At 43.8% G+C, this 21,887-nt stretch overlaps 1 protein-coding gene across 1 annotated transcript in view; it reads right to left on the bottom strand.

The window, feature by feature from the left end:
- UBE2R2 (ubiquitin conjugating enzyme E2 R2) overlaps positions 1–21,887 on the bottom strand; it is a 54,475-nt gene that overhangs the window by 5,094 nt on the left and 27,494 nt on the right. The window contains exons 2-3 of the mRNA XM_038124088.1: positions 9,517–9,603; positions 6,090–6,187 (exon numbers count right to left, since the gene is read on the bottom strand). Coding sequence (XP_037980016.1) covers positions 6,090–6,187; positions 9,517–9,603 — 185 coding nt within the window. The remainder of the gene's footprint in view (positions 1–6,089; positions 6,188–9,516; positions 9,604–21,887) is intronic.

Genomic DNA, 21,887 nt, shown 5'->3' with positions numbered 1-21,887 from the left:
GCCTGCCCTGCACAGGGAGAAGCACCACTATGACCCAAGGCCAGCAGAAACGGCTGCACTACTCTTCCCCTGTCCTGCCAGATGGCTGGGAGGCTGAGGCTGGGGCAGGACTCTCCTCTCCTCAGCTCGTGCCCCACTCAGGCTGCAGCAGCAGCTCTCAAGCACAGCAAGAGGAAGACAGTATAGATGTTTCCCAATGCCCAGGCAAGGTGCCATGGCCCAGTAGGATTCAGCTGCTGGTACTCACCAGAGCCAACATGAACCAATCACGTAACCCCTGGCAGGCAGGTGGGCAGACACACAGACAGACAGTCTTCCAGGATTTCCAGCCAGGGGCCCTGCTCTGCTGGCATTTACCAGCTGCAAACACCATCCTCTTGTTCAGAGCTTTCTCCGGCAGCTCCTAGATCCCTGCACTTGAGAGCTGCAGCCTTTGCTGCTCACACTGTGCCTCAAACCAGCACAAACACCCAAGCCCAGCCACCAGCTGTACCTGTCACCACGACAGCGTCACCCATCCCAGTGGTCCTGCCAGCAACAGCTTCCCTTTCAAGTGGAAGGGACAAACAAGGGACAGGGAATAGCTCTTGAAACACAGCATTACCTAACAGCCACTTTGCAGACCTTGATTAAAGGAGACTGGGAGCAGCAGTCGTGTTTGCACTGATTCAGGGGCATGTTCGGAGCGCATCTACCGGATCATATATCTGGGTACAATTCCAGGAAATGCTTGGTCATTTGGATACTGAGTATCTTGAAAGGTTTTGAAAACAAACACTTGTATCTGAACAGACTGTTCAGCACAGCTATCAAGAGAGTCTTATACAATTCATTTTCTAAATTATATAATTCTGTACAAAAAGAGAACAGCAGCACTGGAAGAAACTGTCTCACTGGATTGGAATGATGGGCATAAGAGATCATTTTCTACTTCATCTCAAGAATTCATTTAAGAGCCTTCAATTCTCTGCAAACAGGCCAGCATGTCAGCTCCAGCATCATGCAGCAAACAAAGTCTAGGGAAGTCCAAAGTCAGGAATTAATATCTGGATTTAGCATCTGCTCTACCACACTTCCATCAATAGTGAGGAAAAGCCAACTTCCAGACACCAAAGTTACTGCAAAGCTACTTAAATACACCAAGACAACTGTATTAGAAGTGAAGCTCTCTGAGCTCTTCCTTCCCATCCAGCACATTAGATCAGCTCCATCACTGCTGATATCCTTAAGAGCTGGACAGTGTCCTCCAACTCAAACCTGGTTGCCTTGAACAAGGTACAGTAACAGAAAGGCATCCCAGCACGGGGGATCTGACAGGACTAACACCACTAAAAAGTTCAGCCACGTGGGACTGAAAACCTCAGCACCAGATGCACATGGCATGGGCTGGATATGGGCTGAGTCTCTGGGATATTGTCAGGGATCTGTCTCCCCTTCAGACAAGGCTGCTGTAGCATGGAAGAGCAGCCAGCAGAGGCTTAAGGAAGCAGACCTGTTCTTGTTTTTGATCCTGCATCAACGTAAGAAGGCTCAGACACAGATCAATTTCTTCCCAAAGAAACGGGATGTAGATTGGCTCGTGCTCCCAACCAGCACATCCTATTATATATCCTATTATTCTCCTTGTTGAAAAAGCATTTTTTTTTTGAATTGCAGCTGCTGTCGACATTGTGGCCTCTCAGAGTGACCTCAAGAGGTAGGTATAGATTGGTCCAAGTGCATTTTTGCTTTCTGGTATGAAGTCAAAAGTTTTAGCCTAGGCTGCACTGACAGTCATGTTACTGGATCAAGCTGTTCATGGGATCTGCCCAGATCTCAGGCAGCAAAAAAAGCCAAGACAAATGGGAATCCTCAAGAAACAAAGCAATAGGCAGACAGTACATCACCTATCTGCAGGAGATACAGGTGTACCAGTACCTTGAATACTGTGCAGAGTCCTGGCCTGTGCAGTTCAAGGGCAAGGGTGACAGGGGAGATGTGGAGAAGGACAAATAAAATGATCACAGAGCCTCAACCCCGAGCCTTCTACCACTCACTCAGCTCCATGGGACACAGGAAGCAGTATTCTCTGCCAAACAGATCAGAGCTGCATTTCTTCACATCTTGCTGGGCTTTGCTGTGTTTACTTATGCCTGCATCACCTAGCTAGTGATGGGAAAGTCCATACTGATTGTGTTTAAAAAAATAAATGAGCCTGCTTGACACCCTTAGAAGCACAGGTGAACTCTCACAGTTAAAGAATTAATTTTCCCCTTCCGACACTTCAACCCCGCTCATCTGTGGGGAAAGAGCCAACACTTGGCACGCTTTACAGAAGTCAGCAGCAGAGGAGCAGCTCCCTCCCACATCTTCAGCCCCTCTGCCTCCTGTCTGACACTTTGGAGCTTTCCCAGGCCAGATGGGACCCCAGCAGGATGCGCTTCTGCTGGCACTCTGCCCAACTGGTGATGGTGGGCACAGGCTAGAAGTGAAGGACCAGTTTTATTTTCATTTGCTGATACATTCATTTGCTGAGGAATATTTTGACCTGTCACCCTTAAGCCCAAGATGATTCAACAGCATTTGCACCAAAAACTGCCACTGTGGTGAGGGACAGCAAAAATTAGAGAACAAGCACCATGAAAAGTTCCGTGTCAGTCTCTAGGGTCGAATATAATGAAATACCCAAAATGTAGGTGCGATACATGTAATTAATGCCCAAAGCTGTTTCCTAGCTTTGAGTTAATGCTTGTCACCTAGCTGATTCTTTATTTGACTGTGTCTTGTAATGAGAATGAAATTCAGCTGCTGTTTCAAAAACATGGACAGGTTAGGCCTTGAATGTCTCTGGTACTTAGTGATCCTTTGTATTTCTGGCAGGAAGAAAACCACCAGCTGCTCCCAACACCACTCAGGAGGGACAGGACACAGACAAACAATGGAAGGCAAACAACAGGCAGAACTCTGCAAAGTTTCTTCTTCTGGTCAGAATACTAAAAAACATCCTGTATTGGGTTTGCAGGGCCAAGTTTTGGTAGTTGGGGTGCTACAAGGGTGGTTTCTGTGAGAAGCTGCCAGAAACTTCCTCTGTGTCTGGCAGAGCCTGGCAGCTCCAAGGACAGATGTGCCACTGGCCAAGGCTGAGCCAACTGGTAAGAGTGGTAATGTCTCTGTGATAACATATTAAATAAGAAAAAAGTTTTAATGGTGTCCAGAGGAGAATGGAGTGAGAACATGTGAGAGGAACAACCCTGCAGACAGCCAGGGCAGTGCAGAAGGAGGGGCAGGAGCTGCTCCAGGTATTGGAGCAGAGATTCTCCTGCAGCCTGTGGTCAAGACAATGGTGAGGCAGCTGTGCCCCTGCAGCCCAGGGAGGGGAGCAGAGATCCACCTGCAGCCCCTGGGGAAGCCCAGGCTGGAGCAGGGGGACGCCCAAAGGAGGCTGTGGTCCTGTGGGAGGCCCATGGAGAGAGCAGCTCTCACTGGTGCAGCTTGTCCTTGAAGGACTGCATCCTGTGGAAGTGTGACCCATGCTGCAGCAGTTTGGGGAAGACTACTGCCCACGGGGTGGACTCATGCTGGCAGAGTTAATGCAGAACTGGCATGCTGTGGGAGGGACCCCACGGTGCAGCAGGGGAACACTCCTCATCCTTAGCAGCCGGAGAAACAACATGTGATGAACTGACTATAACCCCCCTTCCACTACCCCCATACACTGCTGTGGTAGGAGGTAGAGCAGGGAAGGAGGGAGAGGTGGGGGAAAGGTGTTTTTAAGGTCTTATTTTACTTCTCATTATCCTGCTCTGATTTTGTTGGTAACAAATTTAATTAATATCTCTAATTTTAGCCTATTTTTTTCATGATGGTGTTTGGTGAGTGATGTCTCCTGGCCCATATCTGCTGCAGAAGAACATCAGAACAACAAACAGGTAGGTAAGGCTGTGAAGATTGGAATAGCTCAGGTAGAGTAAGGCTGGGAGCAAAAGGGTGAGCTATTTCTAACCCCAAGCCACTTCAGGACATCTAGGAAGGGGTGCAACACACAGATGGGCTCATGATTGAGGGGTGGACTGGACCATAGAGGCCATCACACAGGTTATACACACATGTGAAAGATGTGCTGCCATCAAGTGAGCCACACGAGTGAAATATCCCTGGAATAGAGGCCGGTGGCTGGGTTTCCAGTGTGGTAAGGCCTGGCAAATTACACTGGGCCACAAACATGCCAAGGCAACAGCTACATACTCGCTATGTCAGAGGCAACAACTAGCTGGAAATGTACCCAGTAAACCACGCCACTGCTTGGAACACAATCTCAGGTCTTGAGAGACACATTTTTTGGTGACATGGTACCCCAGAGAGAACTGAGTCCGGCATGGGACTAATTTTCAAAATAATCTCATGAACTCTAAAGCAAAGAAACATTGAGAGAATATATCACATCCCTTACCACCCGCAAACCTCTGGAAAGACTCAGAAATGCCGAAGACTGTTAAGAGTTTTAGGTAATGGGACATGGAAACACTGGGATACAAATTTTGCAGAAGCCACTTGGTTGGTCAATGCTAGGGGGATCTGCTAATTCCACTGATCCTGCCCAAACTAAGCCCATAGACACTGTGGGAGGAGACAAGGTCCCTGCACTACACACAGGAAAGTGGCTGGGGAAGTCAGTGTGGATTCTCCTCCCATGGTAAAAGGCAAACACATTGGTGGGACTGTCTTCACCCAAGGACCTGGGTGTACATGGCGGGTAACATGGAAGGATGGGGAGACCCAGTGTGTACTTCAAGGAGATTTAATCCTCGGGGAAAAGCAAACTGTTAGTTTTATGTTGCAGGAAGTAAAGGAACAGGAACAACATGACCTGACAAAGAATGAATTTTGTGAGGAGCAAGGAGAATGTGATGATGATGTGAGCCAGGCCGGTGACCAATGATCAACTGTGCTGCTTCTCCTGTCCTGACTACCCATCCTGATGGGGTAGAGCACAAGTCATGGATCTGGAGGTGTGGAGGAAGCCATGAAACAGGAGAATAATATCCATCTGTGAAAGGACAGGTTAATGAAGATGTATGTTTGGTATAGAGATGGTTCAAAGATGTAGTTTGGGTTGTATGTGTGGGTAAGAGGGGATTCCAGTGAGAAAAAATACAGTGGAATAGCTGGAAGATAAATAAATTATGTAGGATCTAAACATGATACAAAGGGTATGGAATAAAGAGTGGAGATTGTATTGAGTTTGCTGAGCTGTAGCTCATTTTCCCCTAGCAGCCTCCAGGGCTTTTCATTCATAGTTAGAAAGGTATGATAACATGCAATTCTTCTGGCTACTGCTGAGCAGTGCTGGCACAGCATCAGCACCGTATCCAACATTCCCCACTCCCCATCAAGGGGCTGAAAGGTGGCAAGATCCTAAGATGGGACACAACCAGGCCAGCTGGTCCTGGAGATCCCCAACTTAACCAAAGGGATATTCCCTACCATATAACATCAGCTCAGACACAAAAGCTAAGTGAGAGAGGAGGAATGGTGGACATTTGTTTTATCACAATGTTTGCCTTCTGGAGCAACTGCTATGTGCACCGAAGCCCTGCTTCCCGGGAAGTGGCTGAATGTTGCTTACCAATGGTAAGTAGAGATTCTTTTTATTCTCTTTGCTTATGTGCATGAGCTTTTGCTATTGCTTTAGTAAACTGCCTTATTTCAAACATGGAAGTTGTTTTCTGTGTTATTCTTCTCTCCCCTGTCCCATAGGGAAAGGGAGTAATAGAGCAATTTGGTGTGCACCTGGAACACACACTTTTCTACTAGTGTGTTCCAGGTGCACTACTATCTTCTACTTTGAAGAAGATAACAATGACTGAAATAGGCTTCAACATTTGAGATAATTTGCCTTTGGAGTATGAAACCCTGTGAATAGGACAGAAGGCTCTGCACTGTCAGCTTAGTATATTTGGACAGACTGGTAAGCCTGGCTCTCATTTGATTCAAGCCCTCAGCCCCACAAAACCTTAAATTCCCTCCCAAACCTCTCCCACCATAGGCCTTAGGTCTTGTAGAGATGGCAGGCCTTTGAGGTCATCACTCCATAACATATTCACGGTTACCTGACATTTTGGGTAGGGTTCCACCTCTCTGACGGTAGCTCTCCACTTTGTGGGTCATCTACAGGTGGGTGAAGAATTGAAATACATACATCTCCATTCTGCAAGACAGAAAAAAGCACTGAGAATAGCTTGGCTGGAGGCTGAGACCTGATAATTCAAATCCACCACTCAGACTGTCTTCTGATCAATTTAACCTTGTTGATATGAACATCCAAGTGCCAGCAAAAACCAACAAGGGCTGGAAATGGTTCTGAATTCTTCCAAGGGCTAGCCTGCAAACCGGCAAAAAAACACAATATAAAATCAAGATGTTTAAAGAATGTACTGAAGTAAGCAAAAATAGTAATAATGTAACAAAACTAGATTGGTCTCCAGATAGTGAGTCACAGATAGCGAGTCACTGTCACAGTGACATAAGGTTTAATCACAGGAGACCCCAAGTAGGGTTAAAGAAAATTTGTGTTCCCACTGGTACCTTGAGCCAGCTACAGGAAATTTTTGAATTGAAGGGTTTAATCACCATCTACTAGCTCAGGTATGAAAACATTACATCTTCCAGGTCACACAGACCTTGAACAGATGGTGTGGGGCAGGCTTACACAGCTCCCCTAGGACACAGCTGTTCAAAATACCAGATGAAAAAGCAGGAGATGCTCTATGAAGGTTTCACTGAAAATCCCTTCCAGCATGCAAAAGGAAGAACATTCTGGCAGCATATGGAAGCCATACAGCCACATACATAATCCTCAATACGTGTTCTACTCACCAGTGTTATGGCCTGAATATAGATTTAAAGCTCCATAATGCCTATTTAGGAAAGCTGTCAACTCAATTCTCCATCAGCAACAGCACTCGACACAATGGCTTTGTAGGAGGGCTGGAGCACTATCCACCCCAGCTGATAGCCTCCACTGAGGCAGACTCCAGGGACTCACATGGTACCTGTGCCTTACTGCAGGATGGGGTGAAGGTGCAGGTGAGGCCTGAGGCCAGCCAGCAGACATTGCAGACATTGGCCTCTCCAGGCCCCATGGGCTTTGTAGCCAGCTGTGAGGCAGCACTCATACTGTCCCTTGTCACCCCAGTCCAGGGCACAGACTGATGACAGGATCAGCTCTGTTCAGGACTCCAGGCTGGAAGCTTCCCACACACCTGGTCTCACATTCTTCCAACACTGCTCAGAGCACAGAGCAGGGCTGCTCACAGCAACAGCATCAGTGCCTTTGAGCCCAGGCCAGTGATCACAGCTACCGATAGCAGCAGCTCACCTGGGGGGTTGTGATCTGCAGCCAGATTTCAGTGCCCTATTCATGCCAGGTATGCTAATCTAGCAGGCCCTTGTCACTTTGAAGCAGGTTTTAGTCAAGAACACAGCAAGGCAGCACCTGGAGCTGCTGAATTCCAAATCACATACTTACACTGCTGGAACAGTTTGCTTTAAGAAGGCAGTTTCCCTTTTAGGACCCCAACAGGCTTCTGAAATCTTAAACTTTTTTTAGTATCACTCCAAGCTGAAGTTAACTTTATTAATATCAGATTATGCTCAGTCTACTCTGCTATCACTAATAATTTCCATTAGTTTTTCCTTTAACCTTTTCCTGGAAGAATGCAATGCTAGTGACCAGAGGAAGTATCTCAGCACTTGGGAAAAGTGCAATCAGGTCAGCAGCATGAGGACAAGCAGATATTTGGAAAAATGAAGACAGAGGGAAGCAACGATGTGAGAAGTTTTTGTCTTGCCATGATCAGTGTCACATGTTTGGGAACTGCATTAAGAATATGGAGGGGTAAAGGTATAATGGGGCCTGATGAGGTTAACACAAAGTTCTAGGGATCAGGACAGTCGGGGTCAAGCCTTTCCCTACATGCATTTTTGAAAGACATAAACAAGGAGAATGGGGTATTTGTCTGCCATTGAGGTATATCCTCCCTTTCTATCAGGACTGAGAGCTGTCATGTCATAAAAATAAAGAGCAAGTGAATGCAGTTTTACCAAACCTCAATTAGATGACCCAAGTAAACCAGAGATGGGAAAAACACACATTGCTCAAGTCTCATTGCTCAGAACTGGAATGTCAGCCCCAGCCTCCCCATCTGGTACTACCAGCCAATTCTGTAAACTGCTACTTTCTTTCATCTTCCTTGCACTAAGAGGGGCTTTTTGTCCCCCTCCTCCGGAAAACCCTCAAACATCAAACACTTTGCTGAGATAGTCTCAGTTTCATCTGAAGTTACCCCAGTGCCTCATCTTCATTGCTTAAATGTTTCCAAAACAGCCTGCAAGCTGCTTCAGGTCCCTAAGCTACAAGAAATACTCCTATAAACACAAAGCACAACGCTGTGAGCTTGTGTATTTGAAGAGCAAACCCAAAACACACACATCAAGTTTCGGGTTAGTTCCTCCTGCTGCCTTCAGTTGCTTCTAGTCAATTTTTCATCTTTCTCACCAGGACTGGGAGAGGTCCTTTCCAAGGCTTGTTTTTGTACATTTCATTTTGGTAACCATTTGCCACTCACTTCCTGCATGAGGATTTCCAGATTCAGAATCAATACCCACAGTATGGGCAATTATCTGCAGATTTCAAAGTTGTCTGTATTTATAGATCAAAATTCCCTGTAACTGAAATAGAGCCTTAAAGAGAAACATCATCCTTGGCTACAGGAAAGATCTTGTGCCAAGTAGAAAACTCACATTAGAAAACTGTCAGATAACTGATGTGAGGATGTCCCCGGACTTAGGGCAATCCCCTGGATCAGTTAATAATAAAGTGGGTTAGTATTCTGTTCTGCACTGAAGTTTGGCAAGGTTTCTAGCCATTTATTACTAAACCATCAGTGCAGCTCTCACCATGATATTTGAAGCACACCTAGTCCAAGCTGGGCATTTGGTAGCAAGAACTTATCAGAAAGGACTTTCCAAGCCCAGGACATCAACTGAAGGCTTTATTTGTTCATGGGATGGAAGAGAATTGGACATTCCAGTTTTCAGGTGAGTTCAAAGGAAGTCTGCAATACCTCTCATAAGAAAACCTGTGTGAAGGTGAGAGACTTGCACCAAAAGGAACATTTTGAAATCCTTTAGTTCCCAAAACTATAGAGGCAGTACTCCTTAGCATGTTGACATTCTTCTAGGATACACAAAAGTTCAGCTAGGATTTGGTTGCCCTCTACTAAAAGTCAGGTTTTGAACCAAAACAAGCCTTCAGATATCAAATACAGCTCTATGGAAATGGGTGATACTGAACCAATTGCCTCTACATAGAATCATTCCTCTCCTGGACCTGCTGTGCAGTTCTACTGTGATCCAATTGCTGACAGTCCACAGCCTTGACCACCCTCTGAAAGTAACCCATACACGAACTGAGTGTAAGGAAGCAGAAAGCTCTCTCACACACCCCAGAAACAAATAGCTTAAAAAACACCTTACCTCATAAATGTTGGGGTGCCACATTTTGGTCAGGAATCTGAAGGTAGGTGGTGAATATGGATAGTCAATAGGAAATTTAATGTGAGCCTGAAAAAAAAGCAGAATATTTTAGCTATGAAACAGAACAAAGACCAACAACCAATAACTACAGTGAAAAGACTGGGGTTGGGGGGGGAATCATTAGGGCTACTAGGCTGCTCATTTAATAAAACAGTGCCCAAGTGGTGCCACAGTGTAACTCTATGCAATTTACTATGAGCAAAACACTAACTGAACAAGAAAAATCAAAACACCTGGGCTGGTAATGCTCAGAAGACAAGCCAAAATGCATTTACCATGTCCTAATTCAAGAAGCACTATTCAACAGCTGTTGTTAAACAGGGTAAAACATACTGGAAAAGTTTTATCTTGAGAGAGCACTGCTCTCTTTTTAAGTTTAAAAGCAGACTAAAAAATGTTTACTAAGATGAATAGACCTCTTTTATATTTGCTTGTACAAATACTGAAAATTACTCTTCCCATGCTGAAAAAAAAATTGTTATATAACTTGCTCTAGTTATTTTATCTTTCTTTGAAAGTTAAGCTGGTCTATCCACCTGTGTTTTTAATACTACATGTTTTGCCACCACAGGCATTTTTGAAGTCTCAACATCAGTGTCTGTTTAATAAATCAGTGCACCTTGAGGAATATTGATGGGCAATGACATCAAGCATCTTGCAGTGGTCAACAACCATGTGTGGGGCACAACTCTGAGTTGAGTCAGTTGTGGGAAGGCTGCAGAGATCCTAGCACTGGAAATTAACTTCTGTGCTGACCTGCCATTCACAGCAGTCTGAATATGGACTGATCAAGTGTCCATAATACTTCTCTCTGGAAGGTGGACTTGCACGCTGCTTGCTGCGCTGTGGAACACAAACCCTTTCCTTGGAACTGCTCAACCACCAAAAAGTTCTACTGCCAGCCCAGCAAGGGATCTCCAGAGAAGCATCTTCTGATCCTTCAAACAGCCAGGTTCATTTGCAACAGAGAATGAAGAAGAGATCCCAAAAGCAAGATTCGTATTTATCCTGGTTTGAGACAAATTTAGGAGGAAACCTGGTCACCCTAGGACAACATGGTAAGAGCAGAATTCCAGGTCACTCTCCTCCACTTAAGTACTTAACCATGCCACTTGCTCAACAAGAGAAACTTTGGAAAGCTCTATTCCATAGTACACAGAAGCAGACAACCAAACAAGTGGATTACAGAACTATTAAGTAACTGGCTACAGTTTTACTTACCAGCACACACCTTTGCCCTACAACCCAAAATTTTATGGGGTCAGAGTGTCAGATAGACAAGAAAAGAAGGTTTTCTATTCACCTTTATGAAAGAAATTCACCAGTTCACATGGCCTTATGGTCTGTAGATGCCTACTCATGACTGTGTGTGGGCATGTTACAGCAGCACTGAGTCCTCACCCCGCAGTCATTTGCACACTCACAGCCAAGAGATTTATGATCCACTTACACAATACCACAGTTTAAGGCTAATTGCATGAATGCCATTGTTCCAAGAACAGTGAGTGAGTGGCTCTTGTCACCACACACTGCTGCAGCAAGGACATGCCTGGGTCCACAACACGCTGCACTGTGAGCAGAGCAGAGACCTACCCAGGGCAGGGCACGTTCACTCCAACTCAAGTGCTTGCATCATATAACTGCAGACTCCTCCAGACACCAGGGTTTTCCCAAGAAAGCCCATTCCTGTGCTTACATGCAGTTTTGTGAGATCTAAGACAAAAACAAGCAAAATGACTGAGACTAAAAATGCAAGAGACAGCAAAACTCAGGGTTAAGCTACCTACAAGATATCTTAGCCGAATCTGTCTTCTACGCAGCCACAGCTTCCAGGTGACCAAAACAAAAAGCATTGTGCCAGCAGATTACCAGTACTGCCATGCTTATAGCCCATATAGATGCTCAAGGAGTGCAGGTCTCATTCCTCCCAGTGAAACCCCTCTGCTTTCAAACTGTCTAATCCTGAGGGGTTTGTCTCAGCAAGACCACTCCAGAAGTTGAGCCTGAGGCACCAGTATGTCCCTGTATGTGATGCAGACTCATGCAGATGCTGTAGATTCTGGAAAACTGTTCCAAATTTCTAAATCCTGTTTGACAAACACAGTTCTTTATTACAGAAGGACTACCTGCCTACAATAACTATCACTATGGAATATAGTGCTGGGTCACATGAAGGATTCTCTTGAGATCTAGGAACAGAAAACACAACTGGAGAAATAAGAAATCTTTCCTTCCACATGCAGGCAGCCAAGAACCTAGCTTCCCTGTAATACATCACATATTTAGTAGAAAGCAGTCACATTACATGGTGATCAGTTATTTCTAACTAGTCTGTAGCTCTTTAGCACACTGAGGTTCTGTACTGGAACATAAAGCAAGTAAGGCCTCTCTACAAACTTGATTTCAGAGTCAAAAGCTCCCAAAACTGAAAACCTTGAATTACAGGCAGGGATTTTTCCCTAACAAAAAGAGCACCACTGCCAAGTCCCCACGGTGAGATCATCCAGAAGTTGAAAGTGAAACCAAACACTTTTCCAAGACCATTACAAACAGGTCTGAGAGAATAACCTCATCTCTTTGGCAAGAGAAACCATGGAAAGTTACATAAGCCTACTCTGCTCTCACTGAATGCTATTTGAGTTTCTGTGTGGGTTAAGCAAGCCAAGAATTTCCAAGACAAGCTGCAAGACTGTTTGCAAAATGCAGCAACAGCCACAATTAGAGGTCATTTTTTCCCCACTGAAAGTCTGATTCTAAACATGATAAAAAAACAAAAATTAAGCAATCAACCTGATTTTAAGTAGAGCTTACAGAATAGTTTTTCTGTACAATTTCCCTGATATAAGGCAAATAAATCTGTTAAACTCAGCCAGGCTGCTAGGTACTAGAGAGTGGCAGTTTTCAGGGAGCTTGTTGTTAGCTCAGTTCCAGCCACACAAACAGCCACACAAACTAATTTAGGAGGACTAAATATGCAGCTCAGTTCCTCCTGTGAGTTCCAAACAGTTACTAAATTCACCATGTGCCTGACTGCTCAAACGGAGTTTAAACAGAACAGAAATAATCCTATTTTGGTGCTGATTTTAGCCAGTTGCATGCCATGGCTCCTTGACATCACTGAGGATACTCAATAGATAGAAACATGAAGACCAGTCACAATCTATTCATTCCTCCCTTCCCCAGTTTGCAAATAGTCATGCTTATAGTCCATAGAAAAATAATAAACTCTTCTAAAAAGTCCAGCCTGACAGAAGATACAATTCTTTACAGACATTTACAGCTACCACAAAAACTTCAACTTCTAAATTACACCATTGCACGTATTTTAAGAATATTGCTACCAGAATAGTCACTTTGTTTCCTATTTTACTGCTTCCCTGCATCTTCAACAGAGACTGCACTTCAGGTTTGTTAATCTTTAAGCTGGAGAGGACAAAAGCATAGGTTCTGCTATGTATGCCAGAAAAATACACAGTCTCACTAGATCTTACGTGACTTAAAATTATTCACTGATTCAGTCACTACGAATAACTATTACAGCAACTTTGTTTCTTAAGATTCTGCCACACACTTGACTCAACACTTATATTTGTGTCACAACTACTCCAAGCACTCCACACTTGAGGCAGAGAGGCTGGAAAGCTGCCTGGCAGGAAAGGACCTAGGGGAGCTGGTTGACAATGGCTGAACAGGAGCCAGCATGTGCCCAGGTGGCCAAGCATTCTGGTCTGGATCTGCAAGAGTGAGGCCAGTGGGACTAACACAGGCAAGACTCCCTCCTAGCCTCAGTCCTTGCTCCAGCCTAGCTATAAATGACACTTCAGGAGTCTGACACTGATTTTTTTACAGCCATTTCAAGCTGACAAAACTGAGATCCCCGATTTTTAGGCAGAAAGGGAAGGAATGTTGAATCCATCCTACCTACCCAGTGCAGACAGGTCATGAGGGAAGCGCACACATTTCCTGAAAAGCCATCAGGATCACAACTGATCTGATTAGAGGATAATGGGGAACACCAGCAGCTTTTATAACAGCCAGCATAAATTGCCGCTGCTTGGTATTCCTGGAAGTGCCATTTAAAGATTACGTATATTTCAAAATATCACAAGCTTAATGCCAGCCTTTTTAAAACTCTGCATTAGTGAGGGCAAAGACCTTTAGCAAATCGTATTTAAGATCAGATACAAAGGAAGTGGTTTGAGTTTTGAAATTATTTTGCTGTTATTTGTAATTATCTGCTACAGCCAGCCCAAAGATAAGTTCCTACTGACTCTGTGCAGGTGCTACCAAGGTGTCTTACAGATCACCCACCTGCCCTGGCAGACTTGCAGACAGCACAAGGACTCCTCACTTTCCTTCTTAAGAAGCACAACCAGGCTCCCTACTGTGCTCCTGCTGACTGCTCCACACACTGAACATGAACAGGAACTACAGGCCACTACCAGGTTAAGTGGTTGTATCTAATCCCACAAAACGCCCTTTCCTGCTGCTGGTGCATCACACATTATACCATTCATTCAACGGAATCTCCTCTTCCACATTAAGCCTGCATTAGTCCATGCAATATTAAACACTGTGCACTGGAAAGCATGTTCAGCAGAGGTCAGCAGTCAGTACCAGCAGCCAGTTTCTCACAGCAGTGAGATTTAAAGCACCTCAGTATCATCCAGCTCACAACATGTAAAACAGCATTATAGCCATCCCACTACACTGTCAACTATTTGGTGAAGTAAAATGTAGGGCCAACACCGCTATTTCAGCTCCATTTGTGACTTAGAGCCTAAGTAATTTCTTGTGGCAGAGCTGGGTGCTAGCCTGGTACTTTAAACCCAGTTATTGCTTCATTTCCCAGCAACACTTGATCAGTACTTATTGCCATCTGTTGTGCTTCAGAGAATAGGAGAATCACATCTCTGATCCAAGATGAGTGACCAGACCACTGAAGTTTTGTGAGTCCTGAAAACTCCTTTGGTGCTGCAGTGGCCATATGAACATTAACAGCAGAAAACCCCTTATATCCCACATTACCTGCACTGTTTCATAAGGAATTTAAATCACAAAGACCTGAATGTGAAGAATGAACTAGATCGCATGAGAAGGACACAAAGCATCTAAACAAAAAAGAAGGTAGAGCCAAAATTCAGCAGAGCAATGATGAGTCAAGAAGTAAAGGTAGCTTACACAATCACAGACTGGTTTGACAGGCACCAGCCCATTCCCATTTCACACTAGATCATATCTTGTACACATTTCCTAATTTAGTTATCTGGGGCACTACTAAATCTGTTGTTCTCAATGGAAGACTTCCTCTGGTACAAACTAGATTTCCTTTTACCAGAATGTCTTTTAACAGTAAGATGTTATTAAATATTTATTTAATATATTATCTGCAAAGTTCATAAAGCTGAGATTGTTGGCAAGTCATGCAACCCAAACCAAAGCAGGTAAAGGGGCAGATTACACGAGCACCACGTACACTCAGCTAACAACTGCCAGGTATACTTCCACTGCTTTGACTGTCAGTTTGACTTTTCATGATGCTACAGAAAATGCTATCATTTCAACCAGTGAAGGAGATGCAGCATTTAGGAAGAAATACTGAGTTGGAAACAGTGGCATGCTGAAACAACAAAGTATTTATTCTGTAACCTGCCCCTTTTGACTCAGCTTTTGCTCATCTGCCATCTCATCACTGAGAAGGCCATTACCAGCAGCTATGTAAGACACACCACTAAACAGAATTACTTGATCCTCTTTCACAGGGCTAGCTGTTGGCTCAACAGCTTCACTGAGCTTTGACACACGGGCCAAACAATAAAGCAATTTCAGATTCCCATGAGAGAAAGCTGATGTCATACTGAGGTTTGTGTATTTTCCCAGGAATTCCCATGCTGAAATATTATGAGATTCCACCCTCAATTTAACCTTTACTGCAGTATCAGGCCTGATTTTAAGAGACAAAAAGATTAAGATGGGATATATCAGAGACTGTGACAGGCTGTATGTTAGGAGGTTTCTGCCATGGTGGAAGGTTTCATGTAGAGATTATGCTCTTGGATGTGATGCCTTCAGGTTGCCCACACTGTACACGGGCTTGAGATTGGGGTCACTGTGTGTGTGCTATGCAGAGAGGCTACTTTGTGTGACTATTTTCCAGGCAGAAACAGATGACTCAGTTCTTATTTAGATCTGTACAAACACAGTGGCATCCCCATTTAGACAAAATAGGAAGAATAACTCCAAATGTGTGAAACTTAAGTTTCCCTGTGCAGCCTGATATTTTCTGAAGGAGCCAAAGATACTTGTGGATACCACATCTAAAGTTTAAACCAAATCATGCATCTCCCATTAGGTCTTTGCTTCAGAGTAGAAGCTGGGACTTGAAATACCCTACTGTACATATAACTGAGCATGCTGGCACCTGAATTGGTAAAGCTCTCACATGAGCATAGTTTCTGTCCCCCTCAGACAATGCAATTTTCCATCTCTTTCCATTTGTAAAAAACAGTTTTGCTGGAGCAGTGGTGGGAATATTTGAGACTGTTTATACAAAGTATTATGGTATATTACTGGCATCTCTGGCATTATGTGTGGAATTTCCAATTTCATACTTAGAGGGTTGTTACTTTGCGCACCTCTCTCTCCTTGCCAGGCTTCAGGGTGCAAAAGACTGTCTCTCTTAGTAAGAATTTAATTAGCCTATGACATCTTCAATATTTTGTTCAATCTCACATCTTGGAATTAAACTTTACTGGGTGAGTAATTCATGTTTTCTTGAAGCAGATTTACACGAGCACATCTATGTGAGACAGCATGATATACTTCAGACTTATCCTGGTAATTTATCAGTGGGATTCACTGACAATGGGATTAAGGGCACCCTCAGTAAATTCACTGATGGCTCCAAGCTTTGTAGTGCAATGACACTCTGGAAGGAAGGGATGCCACCTGGAGGAACCTGGACAGGCTGGAGAGGTGGGGCTCTGCAAATCTCATGATGTTCAACAAAGCCAAGTGTGAGGTCCTACACCTGGACTGTGGCACACCCACAGAGAAGTGGGTGATTGAAAGCAGCCTAGCAGAGAAGGCCTGGGGATGATGGTTGATAAGTAACTCGTGTGAGCTGGCAGTGAGCACTCACAGCCCAGAAAGCCAAATGTATCCTGGGATAAATCCAAAGAAGCGTGGCCTACAGGACAAGGGCCGTCACTCTCCCCACCACTCTTGTGACATCCCACTTGGATTACTGCATACAGTTCTGGTGACCCCAGCACAGAGAATAACATGGAGTGATGGAGAAAGTCCAGAGGAGGCCACGAAGTTGCTGAGAGAACTGGAGCAGCTCCCCTATGCAGACAGATTGAGAAAGTTGGGGCTGTTCAGCTTGGCGAAGACAAGGTTGTTTGGAAACCCCACAGAAACCCTCCAGTATCTGAAAGGACCTATATGGAAGCTGGAGAGGGACTCATCATCAGGAACTATAGATGGGACAAAAAGAAATAGGCACAAACTGAAAGAGGGGAAACTGAGGTTGGATATTAGGAAAAGATTCTTTACTGTGAGAGTGGTGAGACACGGGCACAGGTTGCCCAGAAATCTGTAGATGCCCCATCCCTGCAAGTGTTCAAGGCCAGGCTGGATAAGGTTTTGATCAACCTGGTCTAGTGGGAGGTGACCCTGCCCACAGCAGGGCGGTTGGGACTGGATTATTTTTAAAGGTCCCTCCCAAACTCTAAAGGTTCTGTGATTAATCACTGCCAAAACACATCCCAGTTTTCAATAATGCTGGACAGAGTGTCTGTGAACTCACCTATTCATTCCAACGTTTGCATCTTTACCAAAACACAGCAGATTGTTTTGATGCTCTGTGAAGCAAGCCATACCATTTGTATCTGCTGAATGACGAGATGTCCAAGCTAGCTCAGTGTGAGAACACCCTTTCCTTCAGCATGTTTTTACTATTTTTAGCCAATTCTTTAAACAAGTACCATTCATGAGTCAGTGAATGACTAATTGCCTTGATTCTCTTCCTATGCAAGCCAGGCTGGATGCAAGAGGAAAGCTCTTCTCAAGGGACAGCCCATCACATGTTCTGCTAAAAACACAGGGCAGGTCTTGATGCAGTCACCTCTTTCATAAGCAGCAATGGGAAAGGCATATTTATAGCATTTTAAGTGTAAACCCTAGCACTGTGCTGCAGTGTTACACAACTTTGCCTTTCCCAGCATGGCAGGCAGCAGCTCTCTGGTGAGACTTCTTGAGCTGGCATACCAGCAGCCTCTCTTTAAATAAGGGACACAGGCATCTGGAAGGTGAATGGCAGCACTCAGGAACTGCAATTGAAATCTTATCTATGCTGGCTGCCATGCAGAAGCCAACTAGGCACTCTAGCAGCCTTGTCACTTGTTTTTCAGCCACTGCATTACTGATTGTAAGCCCTCCTGCTTGGAGCTGGACACAGGCAGTAAATCTAGGCAGACTGAGCAGCAGCAAACAAGTCTGCTAGACTGCACCACTTCCAAGCAAGCAGCTAAATCCGCAGCACCATCTCCTAGTGTGGAGACCCAATCAGCAATGTGTTAGTGTAGATGTATAACGCTACAGTCACACAACTGCATTATGCGTAGCCCCACCCAGTGTACCACCCATCTGAAAAGTGTCTCCGATCCTGCACGAGTGAAGTCTGTTACGTGTCCACCAGCTGGCTCCTGCCCAGCTCCTACAGCTCACTGCAGGAGCCAGCATTGTGTCACAAGGTATTTGCTAGCAAGAAGCTTATATCTGAGACGCAAAGGCAAATTTTCACATTATTGCATGATGCACCTGTCAGCTTCATTATTACGGGCTGCTCCAACCAGATCAAATATAAAGTTTTAGCTTGGATAAATGCATTAGCTGATTCAGAGACATCCCTTGCCCCACAGGCTATTCTTTCTACAGTAACAGGTTTTGGGTGGACTTCTTTTGCTAGTGAGCAGCCAAATTAAAGAGGCATGCAGCATTCTGGCATTCTTCACCTCTTTTCACCCCTGCCTTGTTCTTCAGAGGATTTGGAGGTCACAGCATTACAACCAGTATTATTTTACTATGGATATACAAGAGAAAAGCACAACACTGAAGTGAAGGCTAGCATTAAAATTTCCACCTATGTTCCAACTATCTGCTTATCAATTACTAATACAACATCTAGATAAAGCCAGAAACCTCAATTTGCTGAAAAATCTCCTGAAAGAGCCAGCAAAAGGAAGCAAAGCAGGTTGAGTCATCTGCAGTGCAGCATAATTTAAGGTATCATTTATACTTCTTATAAAAGCAGAACTACTGCAGTCAAACAAGCTTGGTACAAGAATACACAGCCCTGAAATTCAAGTTTGAATTTAATTAATTGGAACCATTAAGTTTGAAGGTATACCAGGTGAGAGTAGCAGTTAGGAAGAACCACTTAAGCCTACCACAGGTGAAGAGGATTAAGGTCAAGGCAAAAAATTAATGAGACAGGTGTAAGATGAGAATAGAGGAAAGGGATCTTATCACTTGGATGAAGACAGATGGAACTTGTAGGAAAGTCAAAGGAAAGATGTACAACTATGTGACTAAAAGCAACCCTTAAAGTAGCTTTCATATTGTGCACTATTTCCTGCCCATACAAAGAAACGATCTGAAGGGAAATTAGAACTCGTTTAATTTTTCTTCCTGTATTTAAGCATGTCATAGATATTGCTCTTGATTCAAAGCATCATATCTGACTTAACTTTAGAAGAAATTTGTGTGACAGATGATGGGTGACTGGCATAACAGCAAAGAAATTACAAGATCTATGGTAGATCTACAGTCTGCTCTTAGTAAGAACTGGAATGCTGCTGAAAAAAAGCCCCCAGACCCAACAATGGGGAAAAAAGCAGGCCAGTCTAAGGTGAGCAACAAGATGAACTGCAATATCAGGCTGACTGCAAGAGCTCTTGCAAGAGGTACTGCATTTATAAAGATTTGTAGGAACAGGTGATATCTCAAGGGAAAAAAAAAAAAAAAAAGAGTACTTCGAGACAAAACAAATTTTCTGTTGTGAGACATCATTTTCTACTTAGACTCTTCTGGTATCTACCTTCTTATGATTCTTGGATAACTTATTTTTCAGCTCTGCATTTTAAGGTCTTAAATGTTTGCCTGAATGCTAGAGAAACAGACAAAATATGACCTTCCAAAGCATTCACATGTGCATGCCAGTAGCCACATGGCAACTTCGTGTGTTGAAGCCTCCTCAGAAACAAGGCATGTTGCCTTCCTGCAAGGACTCATCTAAAAGCTCCTCCACTTTCTCAATAACATCATCATATGTAATTACCTGTGATACAGAGACCACTTATAGAATGCACACTGTGTCTGATAGGTCAAGTACAGTGTTCCAGCACACTTCCACAATCAGAAAATGCACATCTGTACAGTCAGTTTGGAAACTGGGTTCTCTTATTCCATACAGAGAAAAATGATACCCACACATCTGCAAAAAACTAATACTGAGCACTAGACTTTATTATGTATGGAATAAGCCAAGGGTGCCAAACCCTAAGACTGGCAAGAACAGAAAATTTATCCATATTTATATGCTGGACAATCCCATGATGATACTCTTTCCTGTCTGATCAGATTAATTCTTGAAAACTTACATCTTCGTGTTGTTAGGCTGTTAGATAAGACACAGTGCACCTGATACACTCTATCAAATTACAATGCAGTAATAAGCATTTTGCAGCAAAAGTCATCAGTGTTTTATAAGTACAGCCCTGTCATGCTAAACCTATCCCAGTTACACAATGAGGCCTGTGAACCATAAAATAACCTGTGCCAGTAATTAAAGCCTTATCTATGCTAGGACAAAATATGTTCATGTTAAAAGAAAATTATTTACCCTCACTGACCTTTAAGTATTTTTGTGACTGTTTTTTCCACTTACTAGCAAGTAACACAAGCTTCTGGGTGCTGATGCTTTACGGTTAATCAGTAGTTAATACCCAGAAACTATTTCAAACAGATGATTTGAATTCAGCCACAGTAGTAACAGAATGGCTGTATTTTGATATTAAAAAAAATTCACTGCTAGTAAAGAGGTGCTACAGTAAGAGATTCAGACATCCGCATGCTACTTAGAGCATAAGCTGCTTCCTGCCACAGAAATGAATCCAAAGCATGACTTGGAGGAGCCTCTAGTGGTGATAAAGTAGATGTGATTACGAATTAGCAGATGCTCAAGGACAAGCTAAGAGCCCTGCTGGCATTCATGTAGCCTACAGATACACGACCCCTAGTCAAGTCACCAGCAATATGACCTGCAAGCCACACACACTTGGGACCAAGCAGGATGTTTTCAGCAGTGCTCTACCTACAAGTTTTACCTTGCCTTGATTCAATAAGGGAATCATACAGCTTGCTTCTTGACCTCTTCAGCTTGTAGGCAGCATTTAGTGCAAAAACTGAACAGAAGGATATCCTAACAACTTGTTTAATCTCTTTCAGACTAATATTGTTTGCAGGGAGGTAGACAGACAACATCCTGTGACAATTATTTCTACAGTTTTAACTACATACTGTGTAAAAAATCCACTTTCGTTTTGACTTGCTTCATAGTTCCACTTAATGCATATTCATTCTTAAATTAGGAAAGACAGTAAATTGTCATCCTCTCTTGACTTTTTTTTAGTGTAATGCATGGCTTCATATTTCCTAATTGCACCCCTCCTAAGTCACTACCTCAAGAACTCTGAAAGTTCCCTAGAATGGGGAGCAGTGCCGGTACCAGTTTCCTCCAGTAAGTTATACTTACACATAGAGAGATCACTATTTTTAAATAAACTGTGTCTATGCAGACAGAAGGCAAGGATGTGTAAGCCTGGCCCTGCAGAAACACATCCTTTGAACAATTTTACAGTGACGTTAGAGCAGTATCTTCCACAGGTAACAACAATGGAGAATGTTTTGTTGTTGTAAAAGTACTTTTCCAGAGCATGAACTTTGATAATATCAGCTGGAAGCAGTTCTGTTTAAACTCCACTGGCAAGACCAGCAGGTGTCATTAACTGTGGAGTTTCTCCAATCTTGTGACCTGTTGCAGCCACACTGATGTGGCACATAGCTGGAAAGGTGCTTTCACTCTTTCAGGAGGCCCTGTAACATTATCCTTTTTGGTAAGCACTAATACTGATGCAACACTCCCTTTAGCCTAGCACAAAAGAAAATCAAAAAACCACATTTGGCAATTTGGCTGCATCGACTCACATACCATTTAGGTTCCAGTACCAGCCCTTAAAGAACTGGGC

Source organism: Motacilla alba, chromosome Z, assembly GCF_015832195.1.
Source record: "Motacilla alba alba isolate MOTALB_02 chromosome Z, Motacilla_alba_V1.0_pri, whole genome shotgun sequence".
Lineage (NCBI taxonomy): Eukaryota > Metazoa > Chordata > Aves > Passeriformes > Motacillidae > Motacilla > Motacilla alba.
This window is presented reverse-complemented; position numbering and strand designations above follow the sequence as displayed.